The 18,472-nt window shown below is 56.2% G+C and overlaps 1 protein-coding gene across 24 annotated transcripts in view; it reads left to right on the top strand.

Annotated features, from left to right (window-relative positions):
* The window catches only part of KIAA1217 (KIAA1217 ortholog), a 659,855-nt gene that overhangs the window by 591,315 nt on the left and 50,068 nt on the right, over nucleotides 1-18,472 (top strand). For 23 of the 24 annotated variants that reach the window (XM_070056129.1, XM_070056127.1, XM_070056128.1 and 20 more), the window contains one exon: nucleotides 10,689-11,509. In XM_070056129.1, coding sequence (XP_069912230.1) covers nucleotides 10,689-11,509 — 821 coding nt within the window. Of the gene's footprint in view, nucleotides 1-1,221; nucleotides 1,922-10,688; nucleotides 11,510-18,472 lie in introns of those variants that run through there. The other variant, XM_070056137.1, reaches the window with a different exon arrangement.

Below are 18,472 nucleotides of genomic sequence, written 5' to 3'. Positions count from 1 at the left end.
TTGAGGTCTTGCTGAGGATTCCCCAGCACTGGCTCGGAGGGCGTGCATCACCTCCGTGTTGCTGCTGGCCCTGCTCCGTGAAAGGCAGAGAAAAGGAACTCAACCAAGGCCTGGCAAGTGGCCGGCCGGGAGGCCGGGGGCATCCAGACTGAGCCCAGCTGTGGGCTGGCTGGGCCTGGATGAGCCCCTCTATGGAGGGCACGATGGACCCAGGTGGAGACGGCTGGTCCAATCGGTCCTCGCTAGATTGTGGCTTAGGAAATGAGCTGGTCCAGTCCCTGAGGCCTTTGGACTTGAACTTGAGCTTCCTGGGCTGCCTCTCAGACTCCTGGGGGTGAGCTCCTGCTCAGGGGATGCCAAAGCCACGCGTGTGCTGAGCACCCGCCGTGTGGCTCCCCCAGCGGAACCGTGGGGCGCTTGGTGCCGGGTGCTTCCACTCCTGGGGCGGGTCCATCCCCGGCTGAGACTCAAGGTTCTTGGCCGGGAGAGGCAGGGCTGGGGCAGAGCCTTCCTGAGATGGGAGGGACCCAGTTTGTTTGACCTGTGCTTCCCCGCTCTGGTGAGAGGCCACAGCCACCCTGGCGTGGGTTTTCCACAGTCTCCCTCCTCTTCCCTGGCCTCAGCAGTGGCCCCAGATGCTGCTGCTGTCAGTCATCCTAGGACGGTGGCGCAGGGCTTGCCCGGAAGTCAACAGTCTTTTCAGAAAGCCTGCGGCGCTGGCTGAACTTGAACTTCAGGGCACGTCACAGAATTCTTTTGGTCGACAAGAGCAACCTCCGAAAGCCTCAGGATGCTTTTAAAACTGCGCGGGCTGCCCAGAGGGCGGCCGCCGGGTGTGGCACGGGGCCAGCCGGGCCTGAAGCCCAGGGCTCGCTGTTCCCGGTTGCGTAGCTGGTCCCTGAGGGCTCAGAACACACTAGGGTCATCTCCAGGACCCTCTTGCGGGCAAAAGCAATGCCTGCTTCCTGGGTCACCTTTGCCGGCCGCACCCTCGTGCCCAGAGCCAGACAAATCAATCTATCTCCAGGAAGACCACACCTGCGCTCACAGCAGCTGCACCCGGGGGTCTCCCTCCAGAGACTGCCCCGCCCTCTCCTCCTGTGTCGTGCTGGGGCGGGGCTCCAGGGCTCTGGTTGCCTCTCTTCCTCTCGCCTCCGCCCGCGCTGGCTGGCACTGGGCAGGACTGCTTGATGGCTGGCTGCCACTCAAAGTCCAGCTTGGGGAAACCAGGCTGGTTAATGAACAGACAGCCCCTATTGTCCCTGCCCAGTGCTCAGCCTGGGGAGGAAGCTCAGGTTTCCTTCGCTTGCCAATCCCCAACCCGGGCTTCAAAAGCGGCTTGCGCAGGGGCATCGGGAGCTGGTGGTCTGGGTTTTCTGGCCGCACCCTCTCCGCCATAGCAGAGTGACCTGGAAGCTGGTTTTTGCCTGTTTGCTTTGGTGCCGGCTGCTTGCCTGCCTGTTTGAAGGATGCCCTTTGCCTTCGGCTACGTGGGGTTTGTAGTTGCGTTGCTGTGAACCCACTCACCTGGCCTGGCCTCCTGGCTCCCCCGGCTGGTGTGTGCCTGAGGGCCTGGCTTGTGGTTGGCCGCGGGCTGAGGTTACTGGGTGACTAACTTCCGAGGGGAGGAGCGAGCGGCTCGTGGTGGGGAGGGCTCCTCCTCCTCCATGCCTGTGGCAGCTTGGCTCCCGGGGCCCGGCAGCGGCAAGATGGGCTTCGTGGGTTGTGAGCGCCGGGGCTGGGGAGGCTCTGGGGGCCGCCACGGCCTCTGTGATGGCCTTGCCTCCCACGAGCACGCCCTCTGAGACAGCCAAGTGTGGGGCTCAGGACTCGGAAGCGAGCGAGGCAGCCGCCCTGCAGGGAGATGAGCCAATGAGCAGCTTGGTGGCGCTGGGGACACAGGTGACTTCCCCAAGACAGAGTAAGTGGCTCGGGTCTCCGAGGATGAGTGGGGCGCTACGAACCCATCCCTGTTTCTCTCCAGTGCTTCGCGGCAAACGGGATGTTTAGGAATTCCTAGGCTTGGGAGGGTGGGGTCCGGAGTCCAGTGCCTGGGGTACGAGATGTTCCCTTTGCAGGGTGCATCCGTGATGCGTGTCTCGTGGGTTCCACAGAGGCACCATGGCGGGAGGCAGCTCCCCAGATCACTTTAGATAAGCACTGGTTCGTGCCAGGGTTTCTTTTGTTTTGTTTAGTTTTTCCCCCACGGTTGCTTCTGTTTTTCAAGGAAGTTCTGCGTGAGAGCGATTTGGTTTGACCTGTGGAGCTTTGGAGAGAGGGCAGCTCGCTGTATGAAAAGGTTTCTCCAGGGACGGCTTTGCTGCCGAGATTTTCGGGGCCATGGCCAAGGAGGGGCCGGTCAGCTCCCCAGGCTGTGCGCTGCGGGCAGGGACCATGTCCACACACACACCCCCGCCCCCCAGGCAAGCTCTGGCAGAAGCAGCCCTGGGAGGGAGCGAGCCCCGGCTGTGGTTTCGGTGGGAAGAGGGACTTGCAGCCTCTGCCGACAGAGGAGCTGCAGGAGGAGAGCAGGCTCATCCAGCCGTGGCCGGTATTCCCGGGGCGGAAGGGCGAGGGCTGGCTGGGCCGGGCTAGGAGTGTGCTGTGTCCTGGGGAGGTGTGGGGAGAACCTCGTGGGTGTATTTAGTTTGTCTCTTTCTCGCTGGGAAATGAAACTTTGTAGAGCTCACAGCAGGACATTGGTGCAGGTGTTTTCTGGGGAAGAAGTGTCAGGTATGGAACAAATCCTGAGCTTTTAACCTGGGCCGAGAAAGGAGGTGACCCAGACAGCAGGTGCACCAGGGAGCACAGGGGGAATCAGGGCTGGGACCTGTTAGGGTGAACGGCAGCTCCCCAAGGGTGTATGTGAGTGTGCGTGTGTGTACATAGGGTGAACAGCAGCTCCCTGAGGGTGTATGTGAGTGTGCGTGTGTGTACATAGGGTGAACGGCAGCTCCCCGAGGGTGTATGTGAGTGTGCGTGTGTGTACATAGGGTGAACGGCAGCTCCCCAAGGGTGTATGTGAGTGTGCGTGTGTGTACATAGGGTGAACGGCAGCTCCCCGAGGGTGTATGTGAGTGTGTGTGTGTACATAGGGTGAACGGCAGCTCCCTGAGGGTGTATGTGAGTGTGTGTGTGTACATAGGGTGAACAGCAGCTCCCTGAGGGTGTATGTGAGTGTGTGTGTGTGTACATAGGGTGAACAGCAGCTCCCTGAGGGTGTGTGAGTGTGTGTGTGTGTGTACATAGGGTGAACAGCAGCTCCCCGAGGGTGTATGTGAGTGTGTGTGTGTACATAGGGTGAACGGCAGCTCCCTGAGGGTGTGTGAGTGTGTGTGAGTGTACATAGGGTGAACGGCAGCTCCCCGAGGGTGTATGTGAGTGTGTGTGTGTGTGTACATAGGGTGAACGGCAGCTCCCCGAGGGTGTATGTGAGTGTGTGTGTGTGTGTACATAGGGTGAACGGCAGCTCCCCGAGGGTTTATGTGAGTGTGTGTGTGTACATAGGGTGAACAGCAGCTCCCTGAGGGTGTGTGAGTGTGTGTGTGTGTACATAGGGTGAACAGCAGCTCCCTGAGGGTGTATGTGAGTGTGTGTGTGTACATAGGGTAAACAGCAGCTCCCTGAGGGTGTATGTGAGTGTGTGTGTGTACATAGGGTGAACGGCAGCTCCCTGAGGGTGTGTGAGTGTGTGTGTGTGTGTACATAGGGTGAACAGCAGCTCCCCGAGGGCGTATGTGAGTGTGTGTGTGTGTATAGGGTGAACAGCAGCTCCCCGAGGGTGTATGTGAGTGTGTGTGTGTATATAGGGTGAACAGCAGCTCCCCGAGGGTGTATGTGAGTGTGTGTATGTACATAGGGTGAACGGCAGCTCCCTGAGGGTGTGTGAGTGTGTGTGTGTGTACATAGGGTGAACAGCAGCTCCCTGAGGGTGTGTGAGTGTGTGTGTGTGTGTACATAGGGTGAACAGCAGCTCCCCGAGGGTGTATGTGAGTGTGTGTGTGTACATAGGGTGAACGGCAGCTCCCTGAGGGTGTGTGAGTGTGTGTGAGTGTACATAGGGTGAACGGCAGCTCCCCGAGGGTGTATGTGAGTGTGTGTGTGTGTGTACATAGGGTGAACGGCAGCTCCCCGAGGGTGTATGTGAGTGTGTGTGTGTGTGTACATAGGGTGAACGGCAGCTCCCCGAGGGTTTATGTGAGTGTGTGTGTGTACATAGGGTGAACAGCAGCTCCCTGAGGGTGTGTGAGTGTGTGTGTGTGTACATAGGGTGAACAGCAGCTCCCTGAGGGTGTATGTGAGTGTGTGTGTGTACATAGGGTAAACAGCAGCTCCCTGAGGGTGTATGTGAGTGTGTGTGTGTACATAGGGTGAACGGCAGCTCCCTGAGGGTGTGTGAGTGTGTGTGTGTGTGTACATAGGGTGAACAGCAGCTCCCCGAGGGCGTATGTGAGTGTGTGTGTGTGTATAGGGTGAACAGCAGCTCCCCGAGGGTGTATGTGAGTGTGTGTGTGTATATAGGGTGAACAGCAGCTCCCCGAGGGTGTATGTGAGTGTGTGTATGTACATAGGGTGAACGGCAGCTCCCTGAGGGTGTGTGAGTGTGTGTGTGTGTACATAGGGTGAACAGCAGCTCCCTGAGGGTGTGTGAGTGTGTGTGAGTGTACATAGGGTGAACGGCAGCTCCCTGAGGGTGTATGTGAGTGTGTGTGTGTGTACATAGGGTGAACGGCAGCTCCCTGAGGGTGTGTGAGTGTGCGTGTGTGTACATAGGGTGAACGGCAGCTCCCTAAGGGTGTATGTGAGTGTGTGTGTGTGTGTACATAGGGTGAACGGCAGCTCCCTGAGGGTGTGTGAGTGTGTGTGTGTACATAGGGTGAACGGCAGCTCCCCGAGGGTTTATGTGAGTGTGTGTGTGTACATAGGGTGAACAGCAGCTCCCTGAGGGTGTGTGAGTGTGTGTGTGTGTGTTCATAGGGTGAACGGCAGCTCCCTGAGGGTGTATGTGAGTGTGTGTGTGTGTACATAGGGTGAACAGCAGCTCCCCGAGGGTGTATGTGAGTGTGTGTGTGTACATAGGGTGAACAGCAGCTCCCCGAGGGTGTATGTGAGTGTGTGTGTGTGTGTACATAGGGTGAACGGCAGCTCCCTGAGGGTGTGTGAGTGTGTGTGTGTGTACATAGGGTGAACAGCAGCTCCCCGAGGGTGTATGTGAGTGTGTGTGTGTGTGTACATAGGGTGAACAGCAGCTCCCCGAGGGTGTATGTGAGTGTGTGTGTGTGTGTACATAGGGTGAACAGCAGCTCCCTGAGGGTGTGTGAGTGTGTGTGTGTGTACATAGGGTGAACGGCAGCTCCCCGAGGGTGTATGTGAGTGTGTGTGTATGTACATACGGTGAACAGCAGCTCCCCGAGGGTGTGTGAGTGTGTTTGTACATGAATGTGAGGGTGTTGTGACTGAGTGTTGTGGGAGTATGTATGTGTGTGGGTGTGTGTGGCTGAGTGTGTGTGTGTATGACTGTAGGGGGGTGAAACTGTGAGGGAATGTGTTATGTGTGGGGGAGGGTATGAGTGTGGGGTGTGTGTGAGGGTGTTGTGACTGTGTGAGGGTGTGTGTTATGTGTTTGAGGAGGGTGTGAGTATGGGGTTAGTGTGTGTGTTTGAGGGTGTGTGTGAGTGTAGCTGTGTGTGACTTTGTGAAGGTGTGTATTTTGTGTTTGGGGGAGAGTGTGGGGTGTGTGTGTGTGTGTGTGTATAAGTGTGAGGGTGTTGTGACTGGGGCTGTGAGACATTGTGAGGGTGTGTGTTATGTGTAGGGGAAGGTATGAGTGTGGAGTGAGTGTGAATGTGTGTATATGAGTGTGAAGGTATGAGGGTGTTGTGACTATGGGTGTGTATGTGTGACTGTGTGTGGGGTGTGTGAGACAGTGTGAGGGTGTGTGTTGTGTTTGGGGAGAGTGGGAGTGTGGGGTGTGTGTGTGTGAATATGAGCGTGAGGATGTGTGTGAGTGCGTGAGTATGAAGGTGTTGTGACTGAGTGTGTGCGGGTGTGTATGTGTGACCGTGTCGGGGGTGTGTTATGTGGAGGGGATGAGTGTGGGGTGTGTGTGTGTGTGAATATGAGCGTGAGGATGTGTGTATGAAGGTGTTGTGACTGAGTGTGTGCAGGTGTATATGTGACCATGTAGAGGGAGTGTGAGACAGTGTGAGGGTGTGTGTTATGGGGGTATAAGTGTGGAGTGGATGTGTGTGTGTGTAAGGGTGTCTGTGTATGAGTGAGTGTGTGTGAGGATGTGTCACTGTGTGAGTGTGAGGCTGTGTCTATGTGTGTGTGGCCTATTTATTTTACCTTGTGAGACTAGTGTTATTTACTCCTGGAGTTTGTTGTTATTATTAGAGCGACAGAGGGAGACAGAGCGATCTCCCACCTGCCGCTTCACTCCCCAGATGCCCACAACAGCCAGGGCCAAAGCTGGGCTCCAGGGGCTCCATCTGGGTCTCCATGTGGGTGGCCACGGTGGCACATTGGCCATGGTGCACATTAGTGGAAGCTGGAGCTGGGAGCAGAGCCAGGCTTAGACCCAGCTACTCTGGGATGGTATGCAGGTGTCTGCACTGCTCAACCAAATGCCCACCCTGCCTCTGAAAGTTCTCACTCTGTGTGGCCATGTGGGAAAGACCCAGTGAGTGTTCAAAGCCAGGTCTTTACTAGACCGCCAAGTAACAGTTGAAGAATGAAGCAAAGCCGTGCAGGTGCCTGATTTGGGAAGGGGCGCTGGCAGGAGAGGCCCCGGGGGTTTTACATTGTGGGTGGTGGGGTCTTCCTCATCACCCCTGTCGTCTGCCGGGTCCACTTGGTGTTGAATGTACATGGTCCCCTGAAGACTGGAGGAGTTCTCCTTCTCACCTCCCCGTGGATGGCTCCCACGCAGGCAGGCTTTGGCAGGGGCGTGGCCCTTGGCTCATGAGCCCAAGTTGTCTCATTTTGGAGGCTCCTGCATGTAGCCACTTTCGGCTGCACCGTGGGATCCTCGCGTCATTCTCTCCTCGGTCTCTCCCTGGGGACAGCCGTCTTCACTCGCAACCTCTGAGTCTCCCGTCTGAGGGAAGCAGCCAGCCTCAGGCTCCGTGTTCTGTCCACACTCAGAGCGAGTGTTCAGCTCCGCTGTGCGGCCCCCATCGGGGATGCCGAGGTTCTCTGTGAAGTTTTCACAGCAAGGCTGATCACGCGACATCGCCGGCAGGTCCTGCTGCTGACGGCCCCGGGCTGGCATCTGCCCTCCCTGGCCGAGATACCACTGCTTGGTCTCCAAGCCGTGGTGCCTGTTGGCTGTTGACTGTTCAGACGGCCACCCACATCCGCTGTGCACATCCCACGCAGTGATTCACTTACTGCTGATTAACTGTTCATTTCTTTCCGATATCTTCTACACATGACACCAGCAAGGCTAATGAGTTTTTCCTCCTAATGAGCTTCTTTGAGCATTTTTAAAACTTTTTAACATTTATTTATGTCTTTGAAAGGCAGAGTGCCAGGGAGAGAGGAAGATACAGAGAGACAAGACAGACAGAGAGATCTTCCATGCCCCAGTTCACTCTCCAAATAGCCAGAGCTGGGCCAAGCCAAAGCCGGGACCCAGAAACTCCACCCGGGTCTCCCACATGGGTGACAGAGGCCCAAGTTCTCAGGCCTTCATCTGCTGCTTTCCCAGGTGCATTAGCAGGGAGCTGGACTGGAAGTGGAGCATCCAGAACTCGAATCAGCACCTGGATATGGGATGTTGGCGTGGCAAGCAGCAGCTTAACCCGCTGTGCCACATAGCTGGCCATGATGTTTGTTTGTTTCAAGTTCCTTGTATGATGTACCTCCCAACGATGTCTTTTCACATCACCAGATGTGTTTTTAAGACACCTCTGCCATTTTAAAATATGTTTTTTAATCAAATAAAACTAAGTTGACATTTCCCTTTCACTGACATTCTGCGTCCTTCTAGACTGTTCTAGAATGTTGACGTCTCTTTGTCTTCCCTCTCCAGAAAGCAGGAGGAGGAAGAGCAAAATGAGCGGGGAGCCACCTGCTACAATGGTTGTTCCTCCCTAGCAGGTTCTGGAATTTTCTTTTTGGAATTAATAGCAGGAATGACAGGAGGACTTACCATTGGTTGGGCACTGTTTGCTGCCTTCTCCATGGAGGCCTCTGGGGTCCATGCTCATTTTGGTTGACTGTTGCATTGTGGGGGATTTGGCCCGGGCTCTGCTGCCAGGGCTGAGCCAGTCCCTCTTGTAATGCCCTGTGTTGTTCACTGTTGAGCAGTAACTTTCTGTTCATTGAGCCCCGAGCTGTGGGAGACAGAGCAGGAGAGGTGTTCCTGTGTTGAGTCCTACAAGACCTCTATCCCTCGGCTGCCCCGGCCACTCTGGGAGCAGGACCAGGCAGGCGTGCTGGGAGGGGTCCTCCTGGTCTCAGGCACCGAGCTACCGAGTTCTGTGGCTGTCTGCGGGGCGGCGACAGAGAGAAGTCTGGGGGCCGTGCAGAGCAGGTGCACCTGGAGTCCGAGCTTGTGATCACAGGGTGAGGACGGCTGGAGGACATCACAGGCTGGGTTTCAAGAGGGGGAGCCACCCAGCCTGTTGTGGTGGGAACCCAATGGGGGGTGGGCAAGGACCTAGCACCCCCTGGGGCTCCCCAGAAATGGTTGTCTGGGTGGAGGCTGAGAGGCCCGTGCAGGGGTGCTCCCACAGCTCAGAGGGCTGGTCCTGGCCCATGTCCTCATGGGTGAGGACCTTGGCTTGCTCAGAGCAGTGGATGCTGGCTGGTCCTATGCATGCGTATGAAAAGGCGTCGTTTGGGGCTCTGTCTCATTTCAAGCCTTCTCCTGTTGCCTCTGATTTCTACTCTTTCCCCATCATGCTCACCAAGGGTCTTGGCTTTTTTTTTTTTTTTTAAGATTTATTTATTTATTTGAAAGACAGAGTTAGAGAAAGAGAGAGGGAGAGAGACAGAAAGAGATGTTCCATCCACTGGTTCACTCCCCAGATGGCTACAGCTGGGCCAATCCGAAGCCAGGAGCTTCCTCCAGGTCTCCCACATGGGTGCAGGGGCCCAAGCACTTGGGTCATCCTCCACTGCTTTCCCAGGCCATAATCAGGGAGCTGGATCAGAAGTGGAGCAGCCAGGACTCGAACCGGCACACATATGGGATGCTGGTAGCGCAGACAGCTTTTTACCTGCTGTGCCACAGCACCGGCCCCATCATCCTGGTTCTTGTCTCCTCACCCCGCCCTCCCACACTTACGCCTCTAATCAGTCAGATCTCCTGGGAGCAGGATGGGGCACGTGGGCACCTGTGCTGGCACAGAGCAGACTTAAATGGGGAGCTGGAGCTGTTGGTGCCCTTTGGGCCTTTTGGGGAATCCAGTGCACTTGCCCCTCGCGGGTCTTGGTCTGACCCTAAGCGCAGCAGAAAGTCCCTGTTCTCCTGAAGGCGCCTGCTGGTGCACCCTGCTGGTGCGGCCGGTCCCCAGAGCGTCTTCATCTCCCCGTCTCTCTCTGGGTGCCGCAGGGTTGGCGGATGAAGACAGCTTCCCTCTGAGCTTTCCTTGGTCCCATCCCTCGATTGCGTCAGCTTGGAGACCTGGGAAAGCCGGGTTACTATTTCCCAGAGTTCCTGGGGGGAAGACGTGCACAGGGGAAGCTTTGGAAAGCCCCGCTGCAGCACTACTAGCCCATTCGACTCTCCATCTTCTCCCCTCAAGCCCGAGAGACAGGGCTGTACGTCGGGTGCACTGGCTGCCTGAAGTCACTGTGACGAATTGCCGCAGACTTAGCGATGTACAGCTGCTCGAGTTTGTTATCTGACACTTGGGAGGGGCAAGAATCCAAAATGGGTTTCCTGGCCAAGGTCACTGCATCCTACAGGGACACAGGCCCTGAGGAAGCCTCCCTTTCCTGGTCTTTTCCGGCTTCTGGGGACACCTGCCTGCTTCTCCATCCTTACTGTCAGCAGTGTGGCATCCCTGGTCTCTCTGTGTGTGGCACAGCTTCCCCCCGTCCCGACCTCCCTGCCCTGCCCCCTGTCCAATTCATGAGGACCCCGTGATTGCATTGGGCCCACTGGAGAGCATTTCACCCATCTCAACATTCTTAGCTTCTTTTTTTTTTTTTTAAAGAGTTCTTAATTTATGTAACTGAGAGGTAAAGTTACAGACAGACAGGCAGAGACAGAGAAAAAAGTCTTCCATCCGTTGGTTCACTCCCCAAATGGCCACAAAGGCCAGAGCCATGTCGATCTAAGCCAGGAGCCAGGAGCTTCTTCTGGGTCTCCTATATGGGTGCAGGGGTCCAAGGACTTGGGCCATCTTCTACTGCTTTCCCAGGCCATAGCAGAGAGCTGGATCGCAAGTGGAGCAGCTGGGACTAGAACCAGCGCTCTTATGGGATGCCGCACTGCAGGCAGAGGCTTAGCCCACTAGGCCACAGCGCAGGCCCCCATCATCTTTAACTTCTCCATACCTGTAAAGTCCCTGAGCCTGGGGAAGGTTCCAGAAATGAAGGCATGAACACCTTGCAGGGTAGGCAGGGGGAGGCTGGGGGAGGGGGGTCTCAAGGAGGCCACACCATCAGTCACATCGAGACGCCCCGAAACCTGGGTGTCAAGGCCACGTTCTCATGCCTGGTTGTATTTGCAGATGCAGAGGGAAATGGTCTACGCACGAGGAGAAGGCCCCGGTGCCTCCCGACCCGGCTCCATGGCTCATCCCGCCCACGCGATCCCGAGCTCCCCGCCGTCCACACCCGTGCCCCATTCCATGCCCCCCTCCCCGTCCAGGATCCCGTACGGGGGCTCCCGGCCCATGATGGTGCCTGGCAACGCCACCATCCCCAGGGACAGACTCTCCAGCCTGCCCGTCTCCCGATCCATCTCCCCCAGCCCCAGTGCCATCCTGGAGAGACGGGACGTCAAGCCGGATGAGGACCTCGGAGGCAAGAACCTGGCCATGTATAGGAACGAGGGTCTCTACGCGGACCCCTACCTCTACCACGACGGGCGCATGAGCATAGCCTCGTCCCATGGAGGCCACCCCCTTGATGTCCCCGACCACATTGTCGCCTACCACCGCACAGCCATCCGCTCGGCAAGCGCCTACTGCAACCCCTCCTTGCAAGCCGAGATGCACATGGAGCAGGCGCTGTACCGGCAGAAACCCAGAAAGTACCCCGACAGCCAGCTGCCCACGCTGGGCGCCAAGACGCCACCCGCCTCCCCGCACCGGGTCGGCGACTTGCGCATGCTGGACCTGCCGGCTCACGGCGCCCACGGGCTCCCCCACACCCTGCAGCCCGACCGCGCCTCGCCCAGCCGTCAGTCCTTCAAGAAGGAGCCGGGCACCTTGGTGTACCTGGAAAAGCCACGGAACCTTCCGGGCTTTGTGGACCTCGGGCCGCCCCTGGTCGAGAAGCAAGTATTCACCTACAGCACAGCCACTATTCCCAAAGACAGAGAGACCAGGTAAGGCGTGGGGAGAGTGGGCGAGAGCTGGGCTGCTCTCCAGGGGTCCCCCAGGGAACACAGGGCACGCACCAGCCTCGTGCCGCCCACAGCTGACCCTGGTCTGCCAAGTGTTTCCAAGTGGGTGGGGTCCGGTGAGGCTGTGCTGAGCGGGACAGGTGCACCCGTGGGGTCAACAGCGTGCAGGCCTTGGGGTGTGGGTCTCACGGTGTTGTCACCATTGTGCACCTGAGCCACGCTGAAGAAAGTCAGGCCGTGCAGGAACCATGGGACACAGACGTCTCCAGGGATTGTGGTCACTGCTCTGCTGTCCGGTTTAGGGAGTGAGGGGTTCAGGGAGGAGGCGTTTGAGTGGCGCTTGGCGTTTTTCGTTTAGAATGTGGTTTTGTTTTGTCGTTGTCTTCAGGATTGATAAAAACCTGAATTTGTATCAGGATAGAATGGGTTGGAATTCATGCTCTTGATGGTCCTAGTGAGTGACATTCTGTCTATTTTGATTTCCTTTGTTTCTAAGATTTATTTATTGGAAAGGCAAAGCGACAGAGAGGGAGAGACAGAGGCAAAGAGATCTTCCATCCGCTGGTTCACTTCCCAGATAACCATAACAGCGAAGACCGGGCCAGGCCAAGGCCAGGGGCCAGGGACTCCATCTGGGTCCCCTATGTGGGTGGCAAGGACCCAACTACTTGCATCTTCTGCCTTCCCAGGTGCATTTGCAGGGAGCTGAATCTGAAGTGGAGCAGTGGGGACCTGAACCCAGACCAGTGCTCTGATGGGGGATGCCAGCATCACAGGCAGTGGCTTACTGCACTGCACCCCAATGCTGGTCCCTTCAATTTCCTCATATGCATAATAATTTACTAGTCCATAGCCTTCCCACTCTATGTCCAAAGCTCATTCCCTATCAGAAACGCTGGTTTTGGGGCCAGCCTGCAGTGCAGTGGGTTAAAGCCCCAGCCTGCAGTGCTGGCATCCCATATAGGCGCCGGTTCTAGTCCCAGCTGCTCCTCTTCCGATCCAGCGCTCTGCTGTGGCCTGGGAAAGCACTAGAAGATGGCCCAAGTCCTTGGGCCCCTGCATCTGTGTGGGAGACTCGGAAGAAGCTCCTGGCTCAGCTCAGCTACAGCTGTTGCAGCCATTTGGGGAGTGAACCAGCAGAATGGAAGACCTCTCTCTCTGGCTCTGCCTCTCTCTGTAACTCTGTCTTTCAAATAATAAATAAAATAAATCCTTTTTTAAAAAAAGCTGATTTTGATAGAGGGAATTTCTGTAAGCCAAATTGGTCGCAGGAAGTCGACGTCATTATTGTGATCAGCAAAAGCTAGGCTCAGAAGCTGGGTCCCTTGTCCTGAATGCATCCCAAAGGGGATGGAAAATCCAATCAGGTGTTCGGTTATTCAGCCCCTTAGCAGAACCCTGCTCGGCACACGGGGTGCCGGCCTCGCTCACTGACACGGCTTTACCGGAAGTGGATCGGGCCTGTGATTGCCATGTCACCTGCCCACCGTGCGATTCACACACACACACGGGGAATCCCTGTCTCCCTACATCATCAGAGGGGCGTCCCTCAGGCACAGGGAACATCCCAGCGGAGAGATTTTAGGAGGCTGGGAGGTGAATAAACATGATTATTTTGGGGTTATCCATGTGACACACAAATTCATTTTTTTTAAGATTTATTTTATTTATTTGAAAGGCTGAGCGACAGAGAGAGGGGTGGGGAGAGAGATTTTCTGTGTGCTGGTTCACTCCCAACTGGCTGCAACAGCTCGGGCCAGGGCTGGGCCAGGTTGAACACAGGATCCTGGAACTCCATCCGGGTCTCCCATGTGCGTGGCAGGGGCCCAGGGACTTGAGCTGTCACCTGCTGCCTCCTCAGGCCATTAGCAAGAAGCTGGATGGGAAGGTGGAACAGCCAGGGCTACGGGATGCCTGCATCCCAGGTAGTGACTGAACCCGATGTGCCACAACACCAACCCCATGACACAACAAATGTCTCTCCCTCGGCCAGAAAAACAAGGACAGTAGATGCCTGCAGTGCTGGCATCCTGTGCCAGTTCAAATCCCAGCTGCTCCACTTCCAATCCAGCTCTCTGCTGTGGCCTGGGAAAAGCAGCAGGAGATGGCCCAAGTCCTTGGGCCCCTGCACCCATGTGGGAGACCCGGATGAAGCTCCTGGCTCCTGGCTTCCTACTGGCCCAACCCTGGCCATTGCAGCCATCTGGGTAACTCTGCCTTTCAAATAAATAAATGCATCTTTAGAAAAAGCAAAGACAGTGGCTGGCATGATTGTGCAGAACTAAGGGAAAACGAAGGGTTGGACATTAGCATTCATTGTCTCCAGAGTCCTGTGGAAGTGACCGTCTAAGGATCAGAGCAGCCCAGGGGCAGCCGACAGGAGTGGCTCGTGTCCAGAGCCACGGCCAGCGCGACATCTGCCCAGACAGGCCAGGCTCGGACACGCGTTCCCTGTGCCTCCCAGGCAGGGTGCACAGTGGTGGGCGAGGTCCCCCTGGTGGGAAAGGGCGTGTGATGGAGAGGTCAGAACAGGAAGAACTGAGCGCAGACAGCAGGGAACGCCTGGCAACCTGGGCCGTGAGCGCCCGCGCCTCCCACTCTGGCCCCCTTGTGGGTAGCGGAAGATCTGACGCCAGAATCCGCTACCTGGAATCCAGCACAGGGCTTGCCCCGCAGGGTTCCAGGCACGTCCTGGCCAGCCAGGATTGAGGCTGTGCTGAGACACACTGTCACGACCACTCTCCCGTTTGGACGTGCGGCTGTCGTTATGCATGTAATTGTACAATTGTACAGGAATACTGCCAAGCAAGAATTTTCTCTCCTGCACCTGATCCAAGTGATGCCTCACTGTCTCTCCCAACGGTGGAACTGGGGTGCTTATGTATAGGTGGCCTGGCTGGATTGCCTCCCCCAGTCACCCCGTAGATACACATACACACACACACACATATGTGAACACGTGCACACACACCCTTTTCATTTGCAATCACTCTCACTAAAAGACCAAAACACTGCCCTCTAACTCAACCCAGGCACGTGGGAGGAGTAAACAGATTCCTTACTAAAAGGGACCCCCAGCCGTCCCCCTACCATACCTGGGCAGGTAAGAACGTGGGACCTGTGGGGCTTGGGCCAGGCTCCCTCCCCCTCAACCACGGTTCCCCGTGTGGCGTGCTGGGTGACTGGGCTGCACTGAGGGCCTGCTGGGCTCTGCAGAGGGCCGTGGGGGCTGAGCCAGGCTGGAGGTAGAAGATTCCAGATGGCACTGTGCCCTGCGTCGTCGTGACCCCACACCCTCATCCCCGTCTGTGAAATGCCGATGCTGAGGCTCGGGGAGGGTGAGTAGCTTGCCCAAGATCACAGAGCCAGAGAGTGGCATAGAAGCCCAGACCCCCTGGAGAACCCACCCATCTCCCGCCACGTGCAGTGTCCCACCCCGGGAGAGAGCCCCAGCTGCACCGGGCAGAGAAGTCAACTCAGGGATGAATTCTGGGCATTTTGATCCAGACCCTTCAAAAGCTCGGTTCAGGACTAGATGCTACGGCACTGCCCCCAAGGGATATTTACAATCATACACGCGGCAGGATTTGCATAATTGCACTGCTAAATATATACACGCCACTTAAAATACCACTGCCCTAGCTGGCATCTGAGCACAATTATGCGGAAGTAGGGGAAGAGAGAAAAGGACATTTCTTGGCAGATTTTATTTTTTTTAATTTTAAATCCAAAAAGCATCTTAGGACCGTGTCAAAGAAAAACATTTTAAAACGGAGATGCCAGAAACAATTATCGAGGCACCAAATTAGAGTCCATTGTCTCGCCTGTGCCGGGATGTGTTTGCAGGCATATTGGACCTGTGAAAGTGTTGTCAAGAGTCTTGAACCTCTTCAAGTCCTGAGCACAGGGCGCAGAGAGCAGCACCAGTTCCTGTTGGCTGTGTCAGCACTGGGGAGAAGGCAAACGAGGGTTAAGAGTTACTGATGTATTTTAAAGAGTGACAGAGAGAGATCTTCCCGCTACTGTTTCACTCCTTGGATGATGGCTGGCCAGAGCCAGGAGCTTCTTCCCGGTCGCCCGTGTGGGTGCAGGGGCCCAAGCACTTGGGCCATCCTCAGCTGCTGTCTCAGGTAGATAGGAAGTGGAGCAGCCGGGACTCGAACTGGCCGGCATCACAGGCAGCGGCTTTACCTGCTACACCACAACGCTGGCTCCCAACAGTGAGAATTTTGAGCCCAGGTAACTGCAGGATGGCGGGAATCAGACAGGATAGTTCTCTCTTTCCCATCCTTGCTCACCGACACCCAACTGTAGCCTGTTAGAAGGAACATGATTTTATCACAGTCCTGTTGACTTGAAAATGAAGAGATAAAGAATGAATAATTTCATGTTGGTTCTTACATATGCCATATTCTAATGAATTAAGCATCTCTTCTTTTAATTTTACTTATGGATTTTCACTTTATTTGGAAGGCAGAGAGAGCAAGAGAGAGAGAGGAGAGAGAGAGATCTTCCTTCCACTAGTTCACTCCTCAAATGCCCACAACAGCCAGGGCTGGGACAGGCTGAAGCCACAAGCCAGGAACTCCATCCAGGTCTCTCGTGGGTGCCAGGGACTCAAGTGCTTGATCCATTGCCTGCTGCCTCCCAGGGTGCACATCAGCTGGGCGCTGGAATCAGAAGTGGAGGAGCTGGGACTCCAGACAGGCACTGTGATGTAGATTAAGGTGTCCCAAGCAGCAACGTAGCACCCAGCTGTGCCCAACACCCGCTCCTGGCACCTGTTGTCTTTTAGGAGATGGTAACCAGTGTCTCATGATGGCAGATGCCGTCTGGAAGGTGTGGAGAAGGCAGTGTGCACACGTACAGAACAACACGGGTGGCAGTGGGGAGGCCGCAGCTCTTGGGGTAGGGTAGTGACATCCAGCCCCTGTGACTGCCAGAAGAGCAGTCTCTCGTCTGAGCTTCTAGAAAGTGAGGAGCTGAGGTCGCGTCATGGGGAGGATTCCCGTAGCAGGGACACCAGGAGGCGAGCAGGTCCGAGTGGCCAGGAGAAGCTGCGTCGAGGCCAGTGTGTCTCAGGCGGATGGCTCCGTGCCTGTCTTCCCAAGGCTGTAAAATCCCTCCATTAAACAGCAACGTCATTCCCATTCCTGGCACATAAAGCAGCCCTTACGAATGATAAAATTCCAGGACATTGATGTTGGCCATTTCCTGCTGCTGCGTCAGATCAGATCATATAAAATGTCTTTATTGAACGAACACTCGAGATTCAAGGGCGCTCGCTGCCCTCTGGGACGGGTGGCTCTTGCTGCTGATATGCGGCAGAGTCCTCGCGTAAGCGTGATTTTCCAAGACGGCCAGCTTGAGCCGAGGTCCTGCTTTTATGCTACTTTGCACCTAGAGCAGCAAAGTAATGGAAAATCTTGCCCTGGACAGGCCCCTGGCTCTGCAGAAAGGAAGACAGTGTGGTGCACTGGGTTTCCTGCTGCGTCCATAGGGCCGGAACAGAGCCGTGTGCCTTTACTCTGTTAGAAAGACTTCCATGCACAGCTGGGAGCCGGTGCCCGTCTCTAATCATTGTGCATCCCTTTCTCGTCTTAAGAGACTTTGTGTTTCTGTGTTGGTAGCGTTTGAGGGATGGGATAGAGCCTGGCTTAACAGGAAGGTCTGTGTTTGGATTTAACATCGTTTGAAAGTGTTCAGTGTGGCTGGGGGACCGTGGAAAGCTCTCTCGTCTGCTGGAAGCGTTGAGTCTGATCAACAGAGAGCGACTTCTTCTTTCCATCCCCACACGGGTGGTCGAACTGAGCAATCCCACAAGCAGTGAGAGCCGGCCTCTCTCTAATGCAGGGTTTCTCTTGTTCCTTTTTATTTTATTTGGAAGGGGAGAGACAGAGAGAGGGAGAGGGAGAGGGAGAGAGAGGGAGGGAGCTTCCTTCTGCGGGTTCACTCTCAGATGCCCTCAACAGCTGGGATTGGGCCAGTGTGAAGCCAGGAGCCTGGAACTCCATCTGGGTCTCCCACACAGGTGCAGGGGCCCAAGGACTTGAGCCGTCACTTGCTGTCTCCCAGGGTGCACGTGAACAGAAAGTTGGAGCAGAAGTGGGAAGCTGGGACGTGGGATGCAGGTGTCGCCCACCCCGAAGCAGTTTGTCAGCCTCTGTGCTGTTTGAGTGTAGGCATGACAGAGCTTGTCCTGTGCTGCGTGGGACGCCAGGACCAAGGGACCCCCCCACCTGGGTCATGCCCCGGTCCTGACGGTCCGTGCGGTCTCCAGACCGGGTCAGGGTGCCCTCGGGAGCACAGCACATCTCCCTCGGGAGCACAGCACGTCCCTGGTTGAGAAACACTGCCCTAAAGGAAATGTGTCACTGTCGGCCAAACTTGCTGAAGTAGGGAATGGAAAGAATGCCCGTGTTTCAGTGGCGTCAGTTGTGACTTTCCCCACATGTGCTCCGTGACGAGTGTCACCACGGTTCTGTCTCTGCCCTCGTGGTATGGCCACTCGCTACTGCCTGTTTGCCACGCTGGCTCCTGGTGCAGTCCGTCTGCCCAGCAGCCATGGGCTTGTAGTCAGACGGCCTGGCTGACACCCCAGTTGTGACATTTGTTTGCTGGGGGTGGTGAGGGGACCTTGGGCGGGTCACCGAATCTTGCTGTGGCCGTGTGCTCGCCTGTGTGCTTCCACATGAGCGAGAAGCTGGAATCAAGAGTGAATCCAGGGGACCAGCGCTGTGGTGTAGCAGGTAAAGCCACTGCCTGCAGTGCCGGCATCCCATATGGGCGCTGGTTTCAGTCCCGGCTGCTCCACTTCCGATCCAGCTGCTTGCCAATGCACCTGGGAAAGCAGTAGAAGATGGCCTGACTCCTTGGACTGCTGTAGTGGGAGACCCAGAAGAAGCTCCTGGCTCCTGACTTTGGATCCACCAGCTCCGGCCAGTG

Source organism: Oryctolagus cuniculus, chromosome 13 (genome assembly GCF_964237555.1).
Source record: "Oryctolagus cuniculus chromosome 13, mOryCun1.1, whole genome shotgun sequence".
Classification (NCBI taxonomy): Eukaryota; Metazoa; Chordata; class Mammalia; order Lagomorpha; family Leporidae; genus Oryctolagus; species Oryctolagus cuniculus.
Note: the sequence above shows the minus strand (reverse complement) of the source record. Positions and strands in the feature narration are given on the sequence as shown.